We start from the raw sequence: 19,736 nt of genomic DNA, 5'->3' as shown, positions 1-19,736 counted from the left end.
TCCACAATGCCAAGGTTTTCAGTGAGGTGTGGTAATGCAAGCATGCATTCTTTGTTCTCACCACTCATCCCATCTTCCATCATCCTTTTTTTTTTGAGTCTTTCCAGTCAATGTTCCATGCCATTAGATCCAGAATAGATGTGCTCATTAATCCAGATCCAGAAGCTCATAAAATGATCACCTTCCTCATGGATGCAGCCATGTCTGTTTTAAGTCAAAATGTTTTACTTTTTCAGCTGCTCCTGCTGTTTCCTCAAGTGCATTAATGACTGGCAATTAGTGAAGCCATTTCAGTCACAGCTTTAACTTTTGCAGACATTGTTGTTGAGTATTCCATTACCATGAAGCCTTAATACCTGTATCACAATCAGCTCAAGTAATACCCGTTGTGAAAAGATTGTAAAACTTCATCATCCCACCTGAAAGAAAACCCTGTTTCACTTAAGAACCTGATAAAAACATGTCTCAAGCTTTTTAGCACCTACCTTGTATTGTGATTTGTCTCCATAGAGATGCATCCACAGTCCCCAGGTATTAATGAGGTGTGTTAATGCAAACATGCATTGTCTGTGCTCACCGTCCATCTCATGTTCCATCATCCTTCTCTCAGTGTTTCCAGTCAGTACTGCATGCCATTAGATCCAGAGAAGATGTGCTCATTCATCCAGATCTAGAAGCTCTTGAATGGTCTTCTCCACCATAAATGCAGCCATGTCTGCTTCAAGTCAAACTCTTCTTTTCTTTATCATAGCTGCTCATCCTGTTTCTCAGGTGAGAAATCATGAGCAATCAGTGAAGCGATTTGAGCCACAGCTTTAAATTCTGTAGACAATGTTCCATTAGTACTTGGTTTTGATGAAGCCTTAATGAAGCCTCAATTGAACATCCTCCATGAGTCCTGCTGTGATTTGTCACCCAAGAAACGCATCCACAGTGCCCAGGTTTTTAGAGCGGTGTTAATGCAAGCAAGCATTGTCTGTGCTCAGCACTCATGTTCCATCATCCTTCTCTCAGAGTGCTTCCTTATGCCATCGGATCCAGAGAAGTTCTGCTCATTAATCCGGATCTTGAAGATCCATAATGGTCACCTTCCCATGAATGCAGCCATATCTGCTACAAGTCAAACTGTTCTTTCGTTGTTTTTATAGCTGCTCCTCTAGTTCCTGAAGGTCATAATTGATGAGCAAACTGTGGAGCAATTTTGGCCACAGCTTTTACTCATGCAGACAATATGAAGAAGTATCTGATTATGACAAAGCCTTAATGAAGCCTCCATTGAACATCCTCCATGAGTCCTATTTTGATTTGTCTTCCAAGAGACACGTCCACAGTCCCCAGGTTTTTAGGGAAGTGAATTTATGCAAACATGCATTATCTGATCTCATCACTCATATCATGTTCCTTCATCCTTCTCTCAGAGTCTTTCCAGTCAGTACACCATGTAATCAGATCAAAGAGAAGATGTGCTCATAAATCCAGAACCAGAAGCTCATAAAATGATCACCTTCCTCATGGATGCAGCCATGTCTGTTTTAAGTCAAAACGGTTCTTTACTTTTTCAGCTGCTCCTGCTGTTTCCTCAAGTGCATTAATGACTGGCTATCAGTGAAGCCATTTCAGCCACAGATTTAACTTGTGCAGACATTGTGTAAGTATTCCATTATGATGAAGCCCTGATACCTGTATCACAATCAGCTCCAGTAATATCCATTGTGAAGGGATTGTAAAACTTTATCATCCCACCTGAAAGAAAACCCTGTTTCACTTAAGAACCTGATAAAAACATGTCTCAAGCTTTTAAGCACCTACCTTGTATTGTGATTTGTCTCCATAGAGATGCATCCACAGTCCCCAGGTATTGATGAGGTGTGTTAATGCAAACATGCATTGTCTGTGCTCACCATCCATCTCATGTTCCATCATCCTTCTCTCAGTGTTTCCAGTCAGTACTGCATGCCATTAGATCCAGAGAAGATGTGCTCATTCATCCAGATCCAGAAGCTCTTGAATGGTCTTCTCCACCATAAATGCAGCCATGTCTGCTTCAAGTCAAACTCTTCTTTTCTTTATCATAGCTGCTCCTCCTGTTTCTCAGGTGCAAAATGACGAGCAATCAGTGAAGCCATTTCAGCAAAAGCTTTAAATTGTGTAGACAATGTTCCATTAGTACTTGGTTTTGATGAAGCCTTAATGAAGCCTCAATTGAACATCCTCCATGAGTCCTGCTGTGATTTGTCAGCCAAGAAACCCATCCTCAGTGCCCAGGTTTTAAGAGCCTTGTCAATGCAAGCAAGCATTGTCCTTGCTCAGCACTCATGTTCCATCATCCTTCTCTCAGAGTGCTTCCTATAGCCATCAGATCCAGAGAAGTTCTTCTCATTAATCCAGATCTTGAAGATCCTTAATGGTCACCTTTCCCATGAATGCAGCCATATCTGCTACAAGTCAAACTGTTCTTTCGTTGTTTTTATAGCTGCTCCTCTAGTTCCTGAAGTTCATAATTGATGAGCAAACAGTGAAGCAATTTCAGCCACAGCTTTAATTCATGCAGACAATATGAAGAAGTATTTGATTATGACAAAGCCTTAATGAAGCCTCCATTGAACATTCTCCATGAGTCCTATTCTGATTTGTCTTTCAAGAGACACGTCCACAGTCCCCAGGTTTTTAGGGAAGTGAATTTATGCAAACATGCATTGTCTGATCTCATCACTCATATCCTGTTCCATCCTCCTTCTCTCAGAGTCTTTCCAGTCAGTACTCAATGCCATCAGATCAAAGAGAAGATGTGCTCATTAATCCAGATCCAGAAGCTCCTAAGTGGTAACCTTTGCCATGAACACACACTTTTGAAAAAGTGTATTTAAAATCAGCTCCAGCACCCCCAGGTTATAACCATTGTGAGGAGATTGCAAAACTTCATCATCCCCCCCTGAAAGGAAACACCCTTTCACTTAAGAACCTTATGACAACAACAACAACATGTCTCCCGCACCTACCTTGTATTGTGATTTGTCTCCATAGAGATGCATCCACAGTCCCCAGGTATTGATGAGGTGTGTTAATGCAAACATGCATTGTCTGTGCTCACCATCCATCTCATGTTCCATCATCCTCCTTTCAGTGTTTCCAGTCAGCACTGCATGCCATTAGATCCAGAGAAGATGTGCTCATTAATCCAGATCCAGAAGCTCTTGAATGGTCTTCTCCACCATAAATGCAGCCATGTCTGCTTCAAGTCAAACTCTTCTTTTCTTTATCATAGCTGCTCATCCTGTTTCTCAGGTGCAAAATGACAAGAAATCAGTAAAGCCATTTCAGCCACAGCTTTAACTAATGCAGACAACATTGCTGAAATTAGATATTGATCCATTTTTATTGCTGCCTTGGTTTGACATGTTGTCACAGGGCAGTGTTGCATCCTGATCTTCTTGGTGTAGAGATCAGGTTCAGCTGATGCTTCTACAAGCTGTAAGCCATAATTAAACATCCTCCATGAATCTGCTTTGATTCCTCTCCCAAGAAACACATCCACAGTGCCAAGGTTTTCAGTGAGGTGTGGTAATGCAAGCATGCATTCTTTGTTCTCACCACTCATCCCATCTTCCATCATCCTTGTTTCTGAGTCTTTCCAGTCCATGTTCCATGCCATTAGATACAGAGAAGATTTGCTCATTAATCCAGATCCAGAAGCTCATAAAATGATCACCTTCCTCATGGATGCAGCCATGTCTGCTTTAAGTCAAAATGGTTCTTTACTTTTTCAGCTGCTCCTGCTGTTTCCTCAAGTGCACTAATGACTGGCAATCAGTGAAGCCATTTCAGCCACAGCTTTTACTTGTGCAGACATTGTTGTGTGAGTATTCCATTACGATGAGGCCTTTATACCTGTATCACAATCAGCTCCAGTTATACCCGTTGTGAAAAGATTGTTAAACTTCATCATCACACCTGAAAGAAAACCCTGTTTCACTTAAGAACCTGATAAAAACATGTCTCAAGCTTTTGAGCACCTACCTTGTATTGTGATTTGTCTCCATAGAGATGCATCCACAGTCCCCAGGTATTGATGAGATGTGTTAATGCAAACATGCATTGTCTGTGCACACCATCCATCTCATGTTCCATCATCCTTCTTTCAGTGTTTCCAGTCAGCACTGCATGCCATTAGATTCAGAGAAGATGTGCTCATTAATCCAGATCCAGAAGCTCTTGAATGGTCTTCTCCACCATAAATGCAGCCATGTCTGCTTCAAGTCAAACTCTTCTTTTCTTTATCATAGCTGCTCCTCCTGTTTCTCAGGTGCAAAATGACAAGCAATCAGTGAAGCCATTTCAGCAACAGCTTTAAATTGTGTAGACAATGTTACATTAGTACTTGGTTTTGATGAAGCCTTAATGAAGCCTCAATCGAACATCCTCCATGAGTCCTGCTGTCATTTGTCACCCAAGAAACGCATCCTCATTGCCCAGGTTTTTAGAACAGTGTATTAATGCAAACATGCATTGTCTGATTTCATCACTCATCTCATGTTTCATCATCCTTCTCTCAGTGGTTCAGTTAGTACTCCATGCCATCAAATCACAGAGAAATGTGCTCATTAATCCAGATCCAGAGGCTCCAAAGTGGTATCCTTTCCCATGAATGCAGACTTGTCTGCTTTAAGTGAAAATGGTTCTTTCCTTTTTCATAGCTGCTCCTCCAGTTCCTCAAGTGTATGAGTGACGAGCAATCAGTGAAGCAATTTCAGCTACAGCTTTAACTCATGCAGACAATGTTGCATAAGTATTTACGTTTTGATGAAGCCTTAGTGAGGCTTCTCTCATCCATCATCCTTCTCTCAGTCTTTCCAGTCAGTACTTCATGCCATCAAATCACAGAGAAGATGTGCTCATTAATCCAGATCCAGAAGCTCCTAAGTGGTAACCTTTCCCATTAACACACACTGTTGAAAAAGTTTATTTAACATCAGCTCCAGCATCCCCAGGTTATAACCATTGTGAGGAGATTGCAAAACTTCATCATCCCCCCCTGAAAGGAAACACCCTTTCACTTAAGAACCTTATGACAACAACAACATGTCTCTGGTACCTACCTTGTATTTTGATTTGTCTCCTAAGAGATGCATCCACATTGCCAAGGTTTCAGTGAGGTGTGTTAGTGACAGCATTCAATGTCTGTTCTCACCAGTCATCTCATGTTCCATCATCCTTTTTTCCATTCAGTACTGCATGCCATAAGATCACAGAGAAGATGTGCTCATCAATCCAGATCCAGAAGCTTTTTAAATGGTCTCCTTCTCCATCAATGCAGCCATGTCTGCTTCAAGTCAATCCGTTCTTTCCTTTTTCATAGTTGCTTCTCCTGTTCTTCAAGGACATGATTGACTAACAATCAGTGAAGCCATTTCAGCCACAGCTTTAACTTGTGCAGGTCCAGCTGATGCTTTTATAAGCTGTAAGCCATAATCAAACATCCTCCATGAATCTGCTTTGATTCCTCTCCCAAGAAACACATCCACAGTGCCAAGGTTTTCAGTGAGGTGTGTTAATGCAAGCATGCATTCTTTGTTCTCACCACTCATCCCATGTTCCATCATCATTTTTTCTGAGTCTTTCCAGTCCGTGTTCCATGCCATTAGATCCAGAGAAGATGTGCTCATTAATCCAGATCCAGAAGCTCATACAATGATCACCTTCCTCATGGATGCAGCCATGTCTGCTTTAAGTCAAAATGGTTCTTTACTTTTTCAGCTGCTCCTGCTGTTTCCTCAAGTGCATTAATGACTGGCAATCAGTGAAGCAATTTCAGCCATAGCTTTTACTTTTGCAGACATTGTTGTTGAGTATTCCTTTACGATGAAGCCTTAATACCTGTATCACAATCAGCTCCAGTAATACCCGTTGTGAAAAAGATTGTAAAACTTCATCATCCCACCTGAAAGAAAACCCTGTTTCACTTAAGAACCTGATAAAAACATGTCTCAAGCTTTTGAGCACCTACCTTGTATTGTGATTTGTCTCCATAGAGATGCATCCACAGTCCCCAGGTATTAATGAGGTGTGTTAATGCAAACATGCATTGTCTGTGCTCACCATCCATCTCATGTTCCATCATCCTTCTCTCAGTGTTTCCAGTCAGCACTGCATGCCATTAGATCCAGAGAAGATGTGTTCATTAATCCAGATCCAGAAGCTCTTGAATGGTCTTCTCCACCATAAATGCAGCCATGTCTGCTTCAAGTCAAACTCTTCTTTTCTTTATCATAGCTGCTCCTCCTGTTTCTCAGGTGCAGAATGACGAGTGATATCAGTGAAGCCATTTCAGCAACAGCTTTAACCTGTGCTGACAGTGTTGCTGAAATATAAGATTTTGATCCATTCTTATTACTGCTGTGGTTTTCTAAGCTGTCACAAGGCAGTAATAAATCCAAGTCTTCATGGTGTTGAGCTTAAGACTTGCTGGTGGCTTTATCAAGCTGTGTTAGCCATAAGTGAATGTCCTCCATGAATCCTATTTTGATTTGTCTCCACAGAGATGCATCCACAGTGCCCAGTTTGTCAGTTTAGTGTATTAATGCAGGCATGCATTGTCTGTATTCACCACTCATCTCATGTTTAATCATCCTTCTTTGAGTCTTTCCAGTCACAATATCCAGTAATAAATGTGTTGTTGCATGTAGAAAATATTTTCCAGGCAAAGTGAAACACTGATCCAGTCCAGTGGTAACATTTTTTCATTGTGAAGGTGCCTGTTCAGTGCCTCATTAGTAGAGGAACACGTCTTGCCAGCCTCTTTCATCCTCCAGGATGCTGGCTATATGACTTGCACCTGTCATATCCAGTGAGCTTGAAGGCTGCATATGCAGCTCTAAACAACGCAGCGCAGCAGCCAACAACAAGCATCAAGCAGGAAAACACATAAAATCCACATTCAAAGCAAAATCAAAAGCAATCCCAGCAAAGTCAGCATCCACAGCAATGAATGAATGAATGAAAACGTGCATTAAACACGCATTGTTTCTAATAAGCAGAGCGCGCATCAACCTACAAGGCCGCAAATGCAGCTCCAAACAACGCAGCGCAGCAGCCAGCAACAAGCAAGAAAACACACAAAATTCACATTCAGAACAAAATCAAAAGTAATCCCAGCAAAATCAACATCCACAGCAATGAATGAATGAAAACGTACATTAAACACGCATTATTTCAAATAAGCAGAAAGGGCGCATCAGCCTCCAAGTACGCAAATGCAGCTCTAAAAAACGCAGCGCAGCAGCCAGCAACAAGCAGGAAAACACACAAAATCCACATTCAAAGCAAAATCAAAAGCAATCCCAACAAAGTCAACATCCACAGCAACGAATGAATGAAAACGTACATAAAAAAACACGCATTGTTTCAAATAAGCAGAGCGCGCGTCAGCCTTAAGGCTGCAAATGCAGCTCCAAACAAGGCAGCGCAGCAGCCAGCAAAAAGCAGGAAAACACACAAAATCCACATTTAAAGCAAAATCAAAAGTAATACCAGCAAATTTAACATCCACAGCGATGAACAAATGAAAAGGTACATTAAACAGACATTGTTTCAAATAAGCAGAGCGCGCGTCAGCCTTAAGGCCGCAAATTCAGCTCCAAACAACGCAGCGCAGAAGCCAACAACAAGCAACAAGCAGGAAAACACATAAAATCCACATTTAAAGCAAAATCAAAAGCAATCCCAGCAAAGTCAACATCTACAGCAATGAATGAATGAAAACGTTCATAAAAAACACGTATTGTTTCAAATAAGCAGAGCGCGCGCATCAACCTACAAGGATGCATATGCAGCTCCAAACAAAGCAGCGCAGCAGCCAGCAACAACCAGGAAAACACACAAAATCCACATTCAAAGCAAAATCAAAAGTAATACCATCAAAATCAACATCCACAGCAACGAATGAATGAAAACGTACATAAAAAAAACACGCATTGTTTCAAATAAGCAGAGCGCGCCTCAGCCTTAAGGCCGCAAATTCAGCTCCAAACAACGCAGCGCAGCAGCCAGCAACAGGAAACAAGCAGGAAAACACACAAAATCCACATTCAAAGCAAAATCCAAAGCAATCCCAGGGAAGTCAACATCCACAGCAATGAATGAATGAAAACTTACATTAAACACGCAATGTTTCAAATAAGCAGAGCGCGCATCAACCTACAAGGCCGCAAATGCAACTCCAAACAACGCAGCGCAGCAGCCAGTAACAAGCAAGAAAACACACAAAATTCACATTCACAACAAAATCAAAAGTAATCCCAGCAAAATCAACATCCACAGCAATGAATGAATGAAAACGTACATTAAACACGCATTGTTTCAAATAAGCAGAAAGGGCGCATCAGCCTTAAGGCCGCAAATGTAGCTCCAAACAAGCAGCGCAGCAGCCAGCAACAGCCAGGAAAACACACAAAATCCACATTCAAACAAAATCCAAAGCAATCCCAGTAAAGTCAACATCCACAGCAATGAATGAATGAAAACGCACATTAAACCCACATTGCATCAAATAAGAAGGGCGCCCTTTGCGCCCTCTCAGGCGGCCACGGAGCAACCAGCAACACGCGGGAAAACACAGGGCTCAGCCGGCTTCACAAACACTGCGTTTCCAACAAACTTAAACAAAGTAAACATTACCTACCATTAGATGCGTTGGTTGCTCAGTCGCCGTCGTTGCGCTATCAGGTTTAGTCCGGATGGGTTCCCGCAGCTCCGCTCTTGATCTCCGTTTCTGCCGACAAATGCAAGGTGACACTCCAAACCAAAACAGTCACCAAGAGGAGTGAAGCTTTCCAGATGGAGAATGAGGAAGATCCACTTTACCTCTTGTTGCCACATGAATCCAAACGCTGCACGGTGTCAGAGGCCGACTTGAAGTGAATTGGACCTCCGCCTGTCAGATAATTCAAACCTTCTTTATCTGTTTTGAGCTTCATTTCTCGGTCAGCAACCAATTAAATGCCGCATTTCCGCCACCTACTGGTGAGGAGGGTGAACCACAATATCTGAAACTAAGAAAGCGTGACTAACACTGAAACTAAAAAATATTTTTCACATAAAATTATGTATTTGTCTTTGTTTGTTTGTTGTTCCGTTTGTTTGAGGTACCGAAAAAAATTCTTGTAACATTTCTTGTTCGACACTTTAAACTAGTTCCAGTAAATTACTTGGGAGACCGTTTACCACGTCACGTGAGACACTCACCGGAAGTGACGAAACGAACATAAACGCGTTCGTGAAATATTTGTCGCCTACCTTCAAAAAATATATAGTAAAGTTTTGCACAATTTTTACATATTCTTCTAGACCAAGGTACGTTTTATCAGTCTGTTTCCTGGGTATAAAAGACACGAACAGAAACAAGAAATCAAACTGTTTTTCTGTTATTCTGTTTTGTACAAAAAACAGGAAATGGCTTGTTTTTTCGTTTTTGTATTTTGCGCAAAAGACAAAAAACAAAAAACGGCCCGTTTTTGTTTTTACCGTTTTCACACAAAAAATGATGATTCCACTCAATATTTCATTTTGTTAGTGGGCGGGGCTTTGAAGCCCGACAGTGCTGTGCCCTTCACAATAAAACTCCTCTGGCAGGCTTGGAGAACCGGACTTTCAGTGAACTGCCTGCATTTATCCAAATCAACGCAAGTAGTGTACACAGTACAGGATTTACACAGATGTAATCTATCTATTGATTGAGAGAGAGAGGCCTTTTTGTCGGCGATAATACGCACAAGAAAAGATCGAGGAGGCATGAGGAAAGTAGGCATTTATCATTTAAATGATCCAGAGGTGTTTAGTGCCATAACGATGCCTTCAATCATCCCCAAATGTCCAAGTGATCCATACATGGATGATGATACTCAGATGATACTTCATTTTTTAAATCTTGAATCATGAAAAACACACAAACAGTTTCAAATTTATTATTTACATGTATATTTTTTCTCCATTTAAATGAATTATGATTAACCCCGGTTGGCCTATAAAGCTCATCTAAAACTAAAAATAAACTATAAATATTGTACTACACTGATTGGGGTAGAATTTTTGCTGAATTGATGTCACTATGCTGATGTAAGTATCTGGTGTACCACGGATGTTAATCTTGCTTATTTCACAAAGGTCATCTCTGAAAGAAGTATTAACGTTGAATCTGACACTGTAGTGTTAATGTCATGCTCATGAATCGCAGTAGTTTCGGATACATTTTTGTTACATAGTTTATTTTCCACGAATAGAAAATAAACATATAATGGCTATTATCTGTAAGTTACATACAGTAAGTGGGGGACTTTCGTTGACATGTGCAGTATCTATGCTCTTCCAGCAGAGGTCGTACTTCACCACTACCTTTCTCGGATGTTCAAATGGTGTCTCCGTGTTTAGGTTGAAGGACTAAGCTGTTTTCTGCGTTCACGTCAGTTGCGATCAAGCAATGCTGTACGTTTGTCGAATAGGAGCTGCAATGTTTATCTCTGTATTGTTTAATTGAAAATATGACGTTTGAGTTGGTTGTGTTATTGTAGTATTGTTAAAATAGGCTAGATTGTTAGCTATACATCCAATCACCTCGGTCAATTTATTAATGTAGCCTATATGTCTGTATGTTTGGTTTACAGTTTTTAACACACGCATTTCAGTTTAAATACACCATCAGATGAAAAGCCACTCTACCACTCAATAGTGGAACAAATCAGAGCAGGGGCGGGGCAAATGACCGGGCCCTACAAACACAATAAAGCTCATGATAACATAATTTTACAACATCCACATTTACAACATGCCCATGCTCATTTTCACTACTACGAGTTTTTTATCCTTATTTTTGACAAAATGTGATTTATTCGGTATGAAAGGGGGTATTTGATGATCGCAAAACTGATTAAAACATCATAAGAGACTTTAAGAACTTCATTTTACGGATATGAAACTTACCCATGAGAATCATTAGATTTACAGTGAAGCAAATTGATTTGTTATTGCATTCAAATTTTGAAATAATATATTTGGGTCTGATTGTTATGTATTGTTTAGTCTTATTATAAACAAATTTATCCAGGTCCCCCCCTCCCAAAACACAGATGATGATGGGCAAATACTAAACAAATGCACACTGTATGGCGACATGTACCCATGTACCTGTCTTGCTTTGACGTCAGACGTACGTCATTTCTCTCAGGCCTGTCATTGGTTCATATCGCTTCATCGCTTCTCCTGCAGTGGCCATATTTGTTGATGTGTCATATCAAAGTGACTTGTTGGGGCTATCAGCTGGAAAGGCAGAGAGCTCAAAGTTCAGTATTATCCGAATGACTCTGTATTGAGCTTCATCATGATGTTTTCGTGTTCGGTGAGTGAAAGCTAAACTACCTTTATCCGTATTTCGTATCAGATGCTAGCGTTAGCTTAGTTAGCTTAACGTGAGCGGCTTGTGCTTGCTTGTAACCTAGCGAGCTAACGTCTCTTATCAATGTTAGCCATGCTAGCCTCAGCCACCAGTGGCTCCATACAATATGTCAGTCTATACCAGAGCGTCAAATCCATTTGAAACACCCGTTGTTAGTTTTCTGCGTTTTAGCGTGGAGGCTTTAACATGTGTTGTCAGTACTCTGAGGCTAAATAACCAACGAATGAGCTAAGGTCTGTCTTAGCGGGGCTAACGTTCATCAAAGCCTCAAATTAGTGATAAATCACTCGTAAATACTAACGTCACATTGGCCTGCTACATGCTAACTACACAATAACCAACCAAGGGTGTGTTTCAAATGGACTGGCTACTCACTTTACGTCAACTGCTTTCACCAGTGATATGGCATGACACCTGTCACTAGCACATCAACATCATTGTGTGTGCTTTTGCTGCTGTGCTTTCACTACTTAACGTGTCAAGCTAGGGAGTGTGACTGATTGTTGCTTTGTTAAATGTACCACATGTGAATCCTGGTGAATACAAGGCTTTTGGGTTCTGTACTTCACATTTCAGATTGTCATTCGTCTTTAAGGGCTGAAGAGGGGCAGCTAAAATAAGTGAAGATATGTTATTTGCAGGAGGATGCTGAAAGGATCCAGGATGAAGAAGGATGTAACAGAGAAAAGGGCCTCCACAGTTGTGGAGAATTTTAATTACAGTAATTACTGAACCTCTGTTAAAATAATATGCATGAAGATCGTATAACCAAGCATCATAATGTAGCGTGTGATACCAAAATGCCACTGTGTAGTATGTTTTTATCCTTTGTTGACATATTGTGTAGTTAAAAGATAACTATAACTCATTGAGGCCATATAATTATCTTAACTGCATCTCAGTTGACTGATGTACTTTGCTGCATACCTTCTATGAGTCACTACGTCACAAGCGTTGGCAGGTACACATCTTAGGTGGGTTCTAAAATGAGTGATGTGCATATTTCAGGCATGTCGGGTATGCATTTCACCAGGTGACAAATAAACTTATAAACCATTCGAGAACAATCATGAGGAAATTTGAGGCTTATAGTCGGGATTATCTGGATTTTTCCTGTCTTGACTGAGAACCTCAAGCCACCTGGAATTTTTGGCTGTTCACAGGAAAACTTCTGCCACATGATTTCTGAAAACCAAAACAGTTTATTAGTCTTTCCTTTTTGGATTTTTTGACCCTTTGTGTCTGCCCTTTCCCTTGTCTCTGGCAGGTTTGAACCGGAGAGGGACCAAGGAAAAGCCTGGTCCTGCTTCAGAAACACACATGATGGAAGGATCAGAGGCTGAATCTGTGCCAGAGGGTTTGCAACCAGCAAATCAGAAGCACAGCAGCACGTCTAGCATAGAAGATGAGGAGAAAAACCCTCCTAGCAGTGCAGACAGAGCAGGAGACGACGCGCAGCTTGACAGTGAATTAATCAGGACTACGACAGATGTTGATGTGGACACAAAGAGAAAGGCGGAAGCTCAAATTTGCAGACAGGACAATGAAGACGGGAGCAGGCTGGGTGCTAATACCAGCTCTGACAGCGGTTCTGTTGAAGCTGGGGTACTTTCACTCTCTAATGAGGTTGGCGGAGCGTCGGCTGGCTCAGTTCCCATGATAAATAACGTGGTGGAAAGCTCTCCGTCTGTTCTTGAAGGCACCATAGAAACCTTATTGACTTTTAATGAAGAGCAGGATTCTCATGCCACCTCCCCAGACAGCATGGAGCAGCCATCAGTCTTACCCACAAATGGCTCCACAGAGCCGTCGCCTGCTCCAGCAGAGAGTCCATCATCTTCTTCCTTCCAGAGCACTTCCAAAAGCTCTCCCACCGACTCCACATCCACCTCTGGGATCTCCAATGGGCCGTCTACTCCTGGTTCAGACACTGTCAGCTCCTCACTTGCGTCCAGCCCGCAAACCGGCACCAACACCACAGTCCCCCATGCCCTGTCGAGTCCGTACGACACTGATTGCAGCCGAAAGCTTCTAGCACAGATCCAGCGCTCGCTGTCGCAGGAGTCCCTGTTGGATGAGCTGGAATCTGAGCTGTTGTCTTGTCAACTGCCTAAAGAGGAGAGTGCAGGGGAGAGGAAAGGAAGCCCGCCTGTCAATGGTCTCCCTTCAGATCAGGAGGGCTGCATGATGGTCTTTGAGAAGTGTGTGCAGTACAAGTATGCACAGCAGGAGAAGGCTATTCAGAGGTAAACTGTCTTTCCGCTTTGTACAATATCACCTCCAACTCATGAGTTTGCTGCTTTTGGTTTTTCCTTTTTTTCTGAACTCTAAGTGGAATGTATTAGCCTTGTTAAGGGGGTTTGCCAACATAAAAAGCATAGGGTTTAACTCACTGGCATTTCATCTGTCTTCATAAAACAAATGCAGAAGAATTTCTGTGTTTTGCTGACCTGAAACCAAACTTTGTGGCCAAATGATTCAAAATAACCTACATTTGCTTTGTCCTGCTCTGTCCTTTGGCATGAAAAAAATCTGCACATCAGCACTTGCACCAACTTGACCTCTGTTAATATTTCCCATTTGTGCCTGGCTCATGTATGTTTGCAGGTTGCTTGAGGAGAACAAAAGGCACCAGGAGCTGATCTTGGGGATCTGTTCAGAGAAGGACACGATGAGAGATGAGCTGAAAAAGAAGGCGGAGACAGAAAAGCTGCAGAATTCCACTATTAAAAAGGCAAGTGTCATTTTCTATAGCCCGTCTACAATCATGATAGGACACTGAGTGTTTAAAAGCACAAACATAGCTGATATGGGCTTCATCATTCCTTGCTTTGAACAACAGTATATCCTATGTTGGAGGTTACAAAGAGGGTCTTTCTGGGATATATTTGATCCTGTTTGAAAACAATGGCAACCTTTTTATCTTGGGTTTTTTTTAACAACAGGGAAACTCTCCACTGTGATGTATTGTCTGACTTCCTGGCTGTGGCCCAGAAACGACCCCTGTTTGTTATGATTGTATATCACCTGCATTTTTACATTTATATTAGTTTTAGCTGTAAAATATTAAAGAGGGGGTATTATCCTTTTTAAAAGGAGGTTATACAGTTTCTCTGATAGTAGCTCAATTACATCCATAATTTACTGGAAAAAAACTGATTGTCACCCTTAATTTCAGCCTCGGTCTGAAACACTTGATTGTTGCTGCTGTCTCTTTAAGGATCACTGCTCCTCAACCTCCTTCCATCAAGAGGCCTTTAAGGAGCAGAATTTTGAGCAGACCTTGGTGTTTGAGGCCCACCTGTCCGATGTATCATGAGCCAATTAGGAGATCCATACACTTTGACATCATCATCTCAGCAAGTCTGGGGAAAATCTCACAATTTGTATAAGAACGTCTCATTTTGAGCAGTTTACACGCGGCATCGGGATTTTTTTAAACACTTGTGCTTGAATTGTTACCAAGGTTGTAATAGTTAACTAAAACGAAACTAAAAACAAAAACTAAAATTTAAAATACATTGCAGTTAACTCATACTAATAAAAACTAGAAAAGAAAACAAAAACTATAAGTAAACTAAAACTGTATCTTGTGTTCACAAAACTAACTGAAACTAACCAAAATTAAAGACAAAATGTCCTTAGTTATAGTTTTTGACAATATTAATAGCCTTTAGGATTTAAATTAATCCGACACATTTTCTCAAACAATTTTACGACAGTTTTTGGCAGTTGTCATCACAGTGACGTACTGGGACGAGCTTGTTTACTGCACTGACTAGCTTTGCGCTGTGCTGCAACGAAACGTGGTGGAGCAATGAATTAGAGCATCTATAATAGTTTAATGTGAGTCTGACTTTCATGTTACAGAGTTCAAGTTTCTAATTATTAAAGCTCATATTATATTGTTTTATATAATTTATGTTTTTATTATTTTTGTTTAATTTATGTTAACATTAGTTTATATAATTTATGTTTATATTTTTTATACTAAGTTTATATTATTTTCTTGTGTTTAAGTCAGCAGCCAACAGTTCAGTATCAGCATTGACTGAGCAGTGAGCACTACGTTGGACTTGAAAATAAACTGTATGACAAAATATTTACTCTGACCTTTTTGAACCCTGCACCTGGTTAATAAGGTATGGAAAAACTAAAACTAAACTAAAACTAAACTTAAACTAAGCCTTGTTGCAAAAATTAAAACTAAATAAAAACTAGAATGCCCGCTCTAAAACTAATTAAAACTAAACTGTAATGGAAAAAAAAATGTCAAAACTAACTAAAACTAAACTATAATGACAAATCCCAAACTATTTTAACCTTGATTGTTTCTTAATATGTTTGAAAAATATGAAAGCCTTATACCCCTTCTTTAAGTTTTAGGGCTTGTAAAAACCTTAATTGAACAGCAGGCTTGAAATAAATACAAACATGACTCTTTGATTGTCTGGGGATATTTTCCTACAAGTTAGCTCAATATGATGTCATTCGAAAGCCAGAAACCATGCAACATTTTAATGTATTTTCATCGGATAGAGAGCTAGATATGTAAAATTTCTCTGTAGGTTTAAATAAAGATGACATTTCTATCCAAAAATACACCGTGAACAATATTATAAAGTTTCAGTGCTGCTGTACATCAGATTTGTTTGTTTTCTTAAAATAAACAACAAAATAAAGAGGTCTGCAGTATGTGGAAAGCTCAAGGACTGTTTCCCTCTTGTCTGCAGGCTTAGCTTCTTTTTGAGGGCGAAGCAGAGGACAAATGGTGTCACAATGATCCTCCAATTTAATCTGGATTCTAGCCCTGTGCAGCTGGTAATTAGGGAAGTCAAACAAAGCCGCCTCGAGGAGAGAGGAAAGAGGAACGAGGAGCTCTGATTACGAGCTTTCAATATGCATCATGCGCATGAAAGGATGCATTCATTTGTTTGAGTTCTGTGTGTTTTGGAGCATCTTCTTGTTTGTGTGACATAAACAAAGTTCTACAAAGCAGTTCAAAACGTGAACATCGGAGAATGGATCCTCTGTATGCAATTAGTACTTACATTGCTGTTGCTATGGAAACAGTCACGCTTTATAGGTAACGGCATTTGTTTAGGCGTGATGTAAGCTAAAGTAGGAAGGATTTATATGAGATGCCTCAGGTTATGTCAGTTTTTGGTGCATTTCAGTCACATTTCACTGTAGAGATATTCAATCTTGCAACAGAATGTGTCAAAGTGTATTCCACGCTTTTGACTCCCCAGATTTATTTCGCATTAGTTGCCTTCCTGTGTTGCAGGTTATCCCGGGTGTGTCCCCTGCTTACATATTGCCCAACAGCATGCTCACCCTGTCTGTGTACTCCCTGTCTCTGCAGTTGGAGGGTAGGGTGGAGGAGCTGCTGAGAGAGCTGAAGGAGTCGCGGGACAGACTGACCCATCAGGATCATGTCGCCAAGGCAGCCCTCCAACAGATGCAGAAGGAGATGACGCTCAGGCTTGAACAGGTAAAACTGGAACCCTCGTACTGTGCGAGTCTTTGATAAGCAGGTCACAGCAGCTTAGTTTCACCCTGGTCTGATCCTTATTTGCATGTCTGGGCCTGTTGTGTTTTTGGCTACTGCAACACCCTTGTGTTGCTGGGCTGGATACTTCCTTTATGATGTTTGTACTCTGTCTGTGTCCCCATTTTTCTTTCAACATTTGTTCACACTCTTAGAATACCCAGATCAAATTAAAAAACAATTGCAGTCTTTACCAAAGCTCCCTCATATGTCCTTGAAAAGTATTTTTTGGGGACTGCTGAGATCATAAAGAGCTATATATAGTTGATTAAAGCTGAAGCTAAGATTATGAAGAAAATGAAAGATGACTTAACAAAAACGTTGGTATTGACAGAACATAATATGGGATGCCCGCTACTGCCTTTCTGGTCACAGATAGGCACCTGTCCAAAAAGAGCAAGAGCTGACTCAGACACTCAGTGACGATATTTCAAACCCACGAAACAGCACTCTGCTGCACTGAGTTCCACAACACGCTCCGAAACATTGATACTGCATGTAAAGTGGGAAATAACGACGCAACAATTACATGTCTGACTAATAGAGCTGTGACAGTTTTATATGTACATTTTGATGAAGATTAATCACAAGTTTCCATCTTTCCATCATCTTAACTGCTGTTCTCTTTAAGAGGCTCTCACTGAGTGAGATGTGGGGTAAACTCCCAGAAAGGTCACCAGCCAATTACAGAGCTAACATGTTTAGACAGACAAGCTCACAACACACTCACAACAATGGGCAGCATAGTGATCAATCAATCTGATGAGGTGGTTTTCCAACTGTGGAAGGGAGCCTGAGCAGAGAACCCACGCATGCAGACTCCCCATGGAAAAGCATGCCCATTGATATTACAAATCTTCACTGTGCAAATTTGCATTTATCAAAATATTGAAACAAAATAAAAAACAGCAACCTTTTGAAAGAGAAAGACCTGTACCAAAACGTTGCTTATTCTATTTGTCTGCATTTTGGACAGTGTGCAGGATTTCAATTAACTATGAAAGAAAAAGACCAAACATATCTACAATTGTCAATGACAACCAAAAGTTAACACAAAGTTGCACTAGTTTAAGAAATGAAATTTCAAGTATCCCCCTCCACTGTTGGAATGCTTTCAATATAAACTGACATGCTGCAACATTTTTGGCGTGAACAAATACCAAATTCAGTATTAATCAGACAGAAAAAAACTGATATTTGGGGGAATTCCTTCTTTCTTTTTAGTCTGGTTAGCGAGAAACTTTAAACAAAGGCAGGAGAGAGTAGGAATGGCATTCTGGGAAAGGTCGAGGTCAGATCAAACCTGCTACCCCTGATAGTCGCCCTGTATGCTCTGTTAAACCAAAGCAAACATAACTGAAAGATTCTGGGTATTCTGACATTTTAAACCTTAAAGCTGACACTTTAAGAATTGTTTGCATGGGATTAGTGTCACCAGGGGACCTGCTTTTGGAACAATGGACGAAAGAACAAAATGTTCTCATTTTCCAACACTTCCAGATCAGGCAGAGGAAGCTTTTTGTCCTAAGAAATGACGTAAAAATGACTCATGTCCAGAGCTTAGGATACTTTGCCTTAGCTCTGTGCCTGCAGGCCTCTGTGTTCTGGTTAGGTCAGGGTTGAGAAGGTGCTCTGAATTAGTTAACACCTGACTCATTGAAAAAAAGAAGATGAAAACACCCCTTAAGCTGAAATAAACAAAGGTTAAAAACAACCAGTGGAGAGATGGTTTGTTTCCAAATCACTTTATCAATCAGTTAATGAATCTATCTTTGTCGAGTGGTACTATAATTAGGGGTACATTTCATGTCTGTGGGATATACTTATCAATTTTACTAAGTAGTAATTTCAAGCAATGACTAATGTCACTAATTTGGCGGATATTTCACTTTGATTTGCTACAGAAAGTTAACAGCCTAAAATACATGTTTTTGTTTATTATTTTCAGTATTTTTGTTTAAAATATTAATTAAAACATGACAAATGTGTTTTAAAAATTCTTTTAATAATTTACATGAAAAAAAAACATTTTTTTCTCTGTCTGAGAAATCAGTGTCAACTGTGTTACCCATTGAAAAAAACCCTATTAATCAGCAATGGTTTGCTCCAAAGTCACATGACTTAAATCAATTGAAGCCACATTATTTTTGGTGGGGACCATGAAGAAAGTGTGGCATATTTTAACTCCTCCTCATCAATATTTCATCAGAATGATTGTCTGTACACTGGGCGCATTAACTGCTCGTCAACTGTGTTGCCAACATTTTCTGGTGTTCTCACTATAAATGTTAAAAAGACCAAACTGTGAAGAAAGTACACAGAAATATGAGGTGGTGCCATGTTCAAGGTCTGCAGTTAGCATAAGGTCAAAAAATGTGAAAAACTGTTACCATGTGTTGTTAAGTGTGTTACATGTGGTTTTTTTATGCCATAATTCTTTTAGATTTTGTCTGAACTGTGATATAAATGATAAGGGACATTTCCAGGGAGCGTAGTCTGACATAGAAATGTTGAATAACTCTGAATTCAGTATTATATGGATTTATGTTGAAAAGTTGTAGTCACAACTTTTGTCCATAACACGTTTGACAAAATCATGCTTCAAATTATTTTTGTAACTTAAATATAAAAAAAAAATTGGAGCTTAAACTTGCCTACTAATGAATAAAATACATTCCAGGTGTATCATTTGCAATCAAATAGAATGTGAAACAAAAAAACACATATTTTCTCACTTTTTTG

The 19,736-nt window shown here is 40.2% G+C and overlaps 1 protein-coding gene across 2 annotated transcripts in view; it reads left to right on the top strand.

The window, feature by feature from the left end:
• Positions 1-11,248: 11,248 nt before the first annotated feature.
• Positions 11,249-19,736, top strand: part of ccdc186 (coiled-coil domain-containing protein 186) — a 39,233-nt gene continuing 30,745 nt past the window's right edge. For both annotated transcript variants that reach the window (XM_074662904.1, XM_074662903.1), the window contains exons 1-4: positions 11,249-11,386; positions 12,711-13,689; positions 14,051-14,177; positions 16,809-16,937. In XM_074662904.1, coding sequence (XP_074519005.1) covers positions 12,764-13,689; positions 14,051-14,177; positions 16,809-16,937 — 1,182 coding nt within the window. In that variant the 5' untranslated portion in view covers positions 11,249-11,386; positions 12,711-12,763. The remainder of the gene's footprint in view (positions 11,387-12,710; positions 13,690-14,050; positions 14,178-16,808; positions 16,938-19,736) is intronic.

The sequence above is a fragment of the Halichoeres trimaculatus genome, unplaced genomic scaffold, assembly GCF_033239565.1.
Source record: "Halichoeres trimaculatus isolate MK-OKI-2021-1 unplaced genomic scaffold, fHalTri1.1 fHalTri1_scaffold_23, whole genome shotgun sequence".
Classification (NCBI taxonomy): domain Eukaryota; kingdom Metazoa; phylum Chordata; class Actinopteri; order Labriformes; family Labridae; genus Halichoeres; species Halichoeres trimaculatus.
Note: the sequence above shows the minus strand (reverse complement) of the source record. Positions and strands in the feature narration are given on the sequence as shown.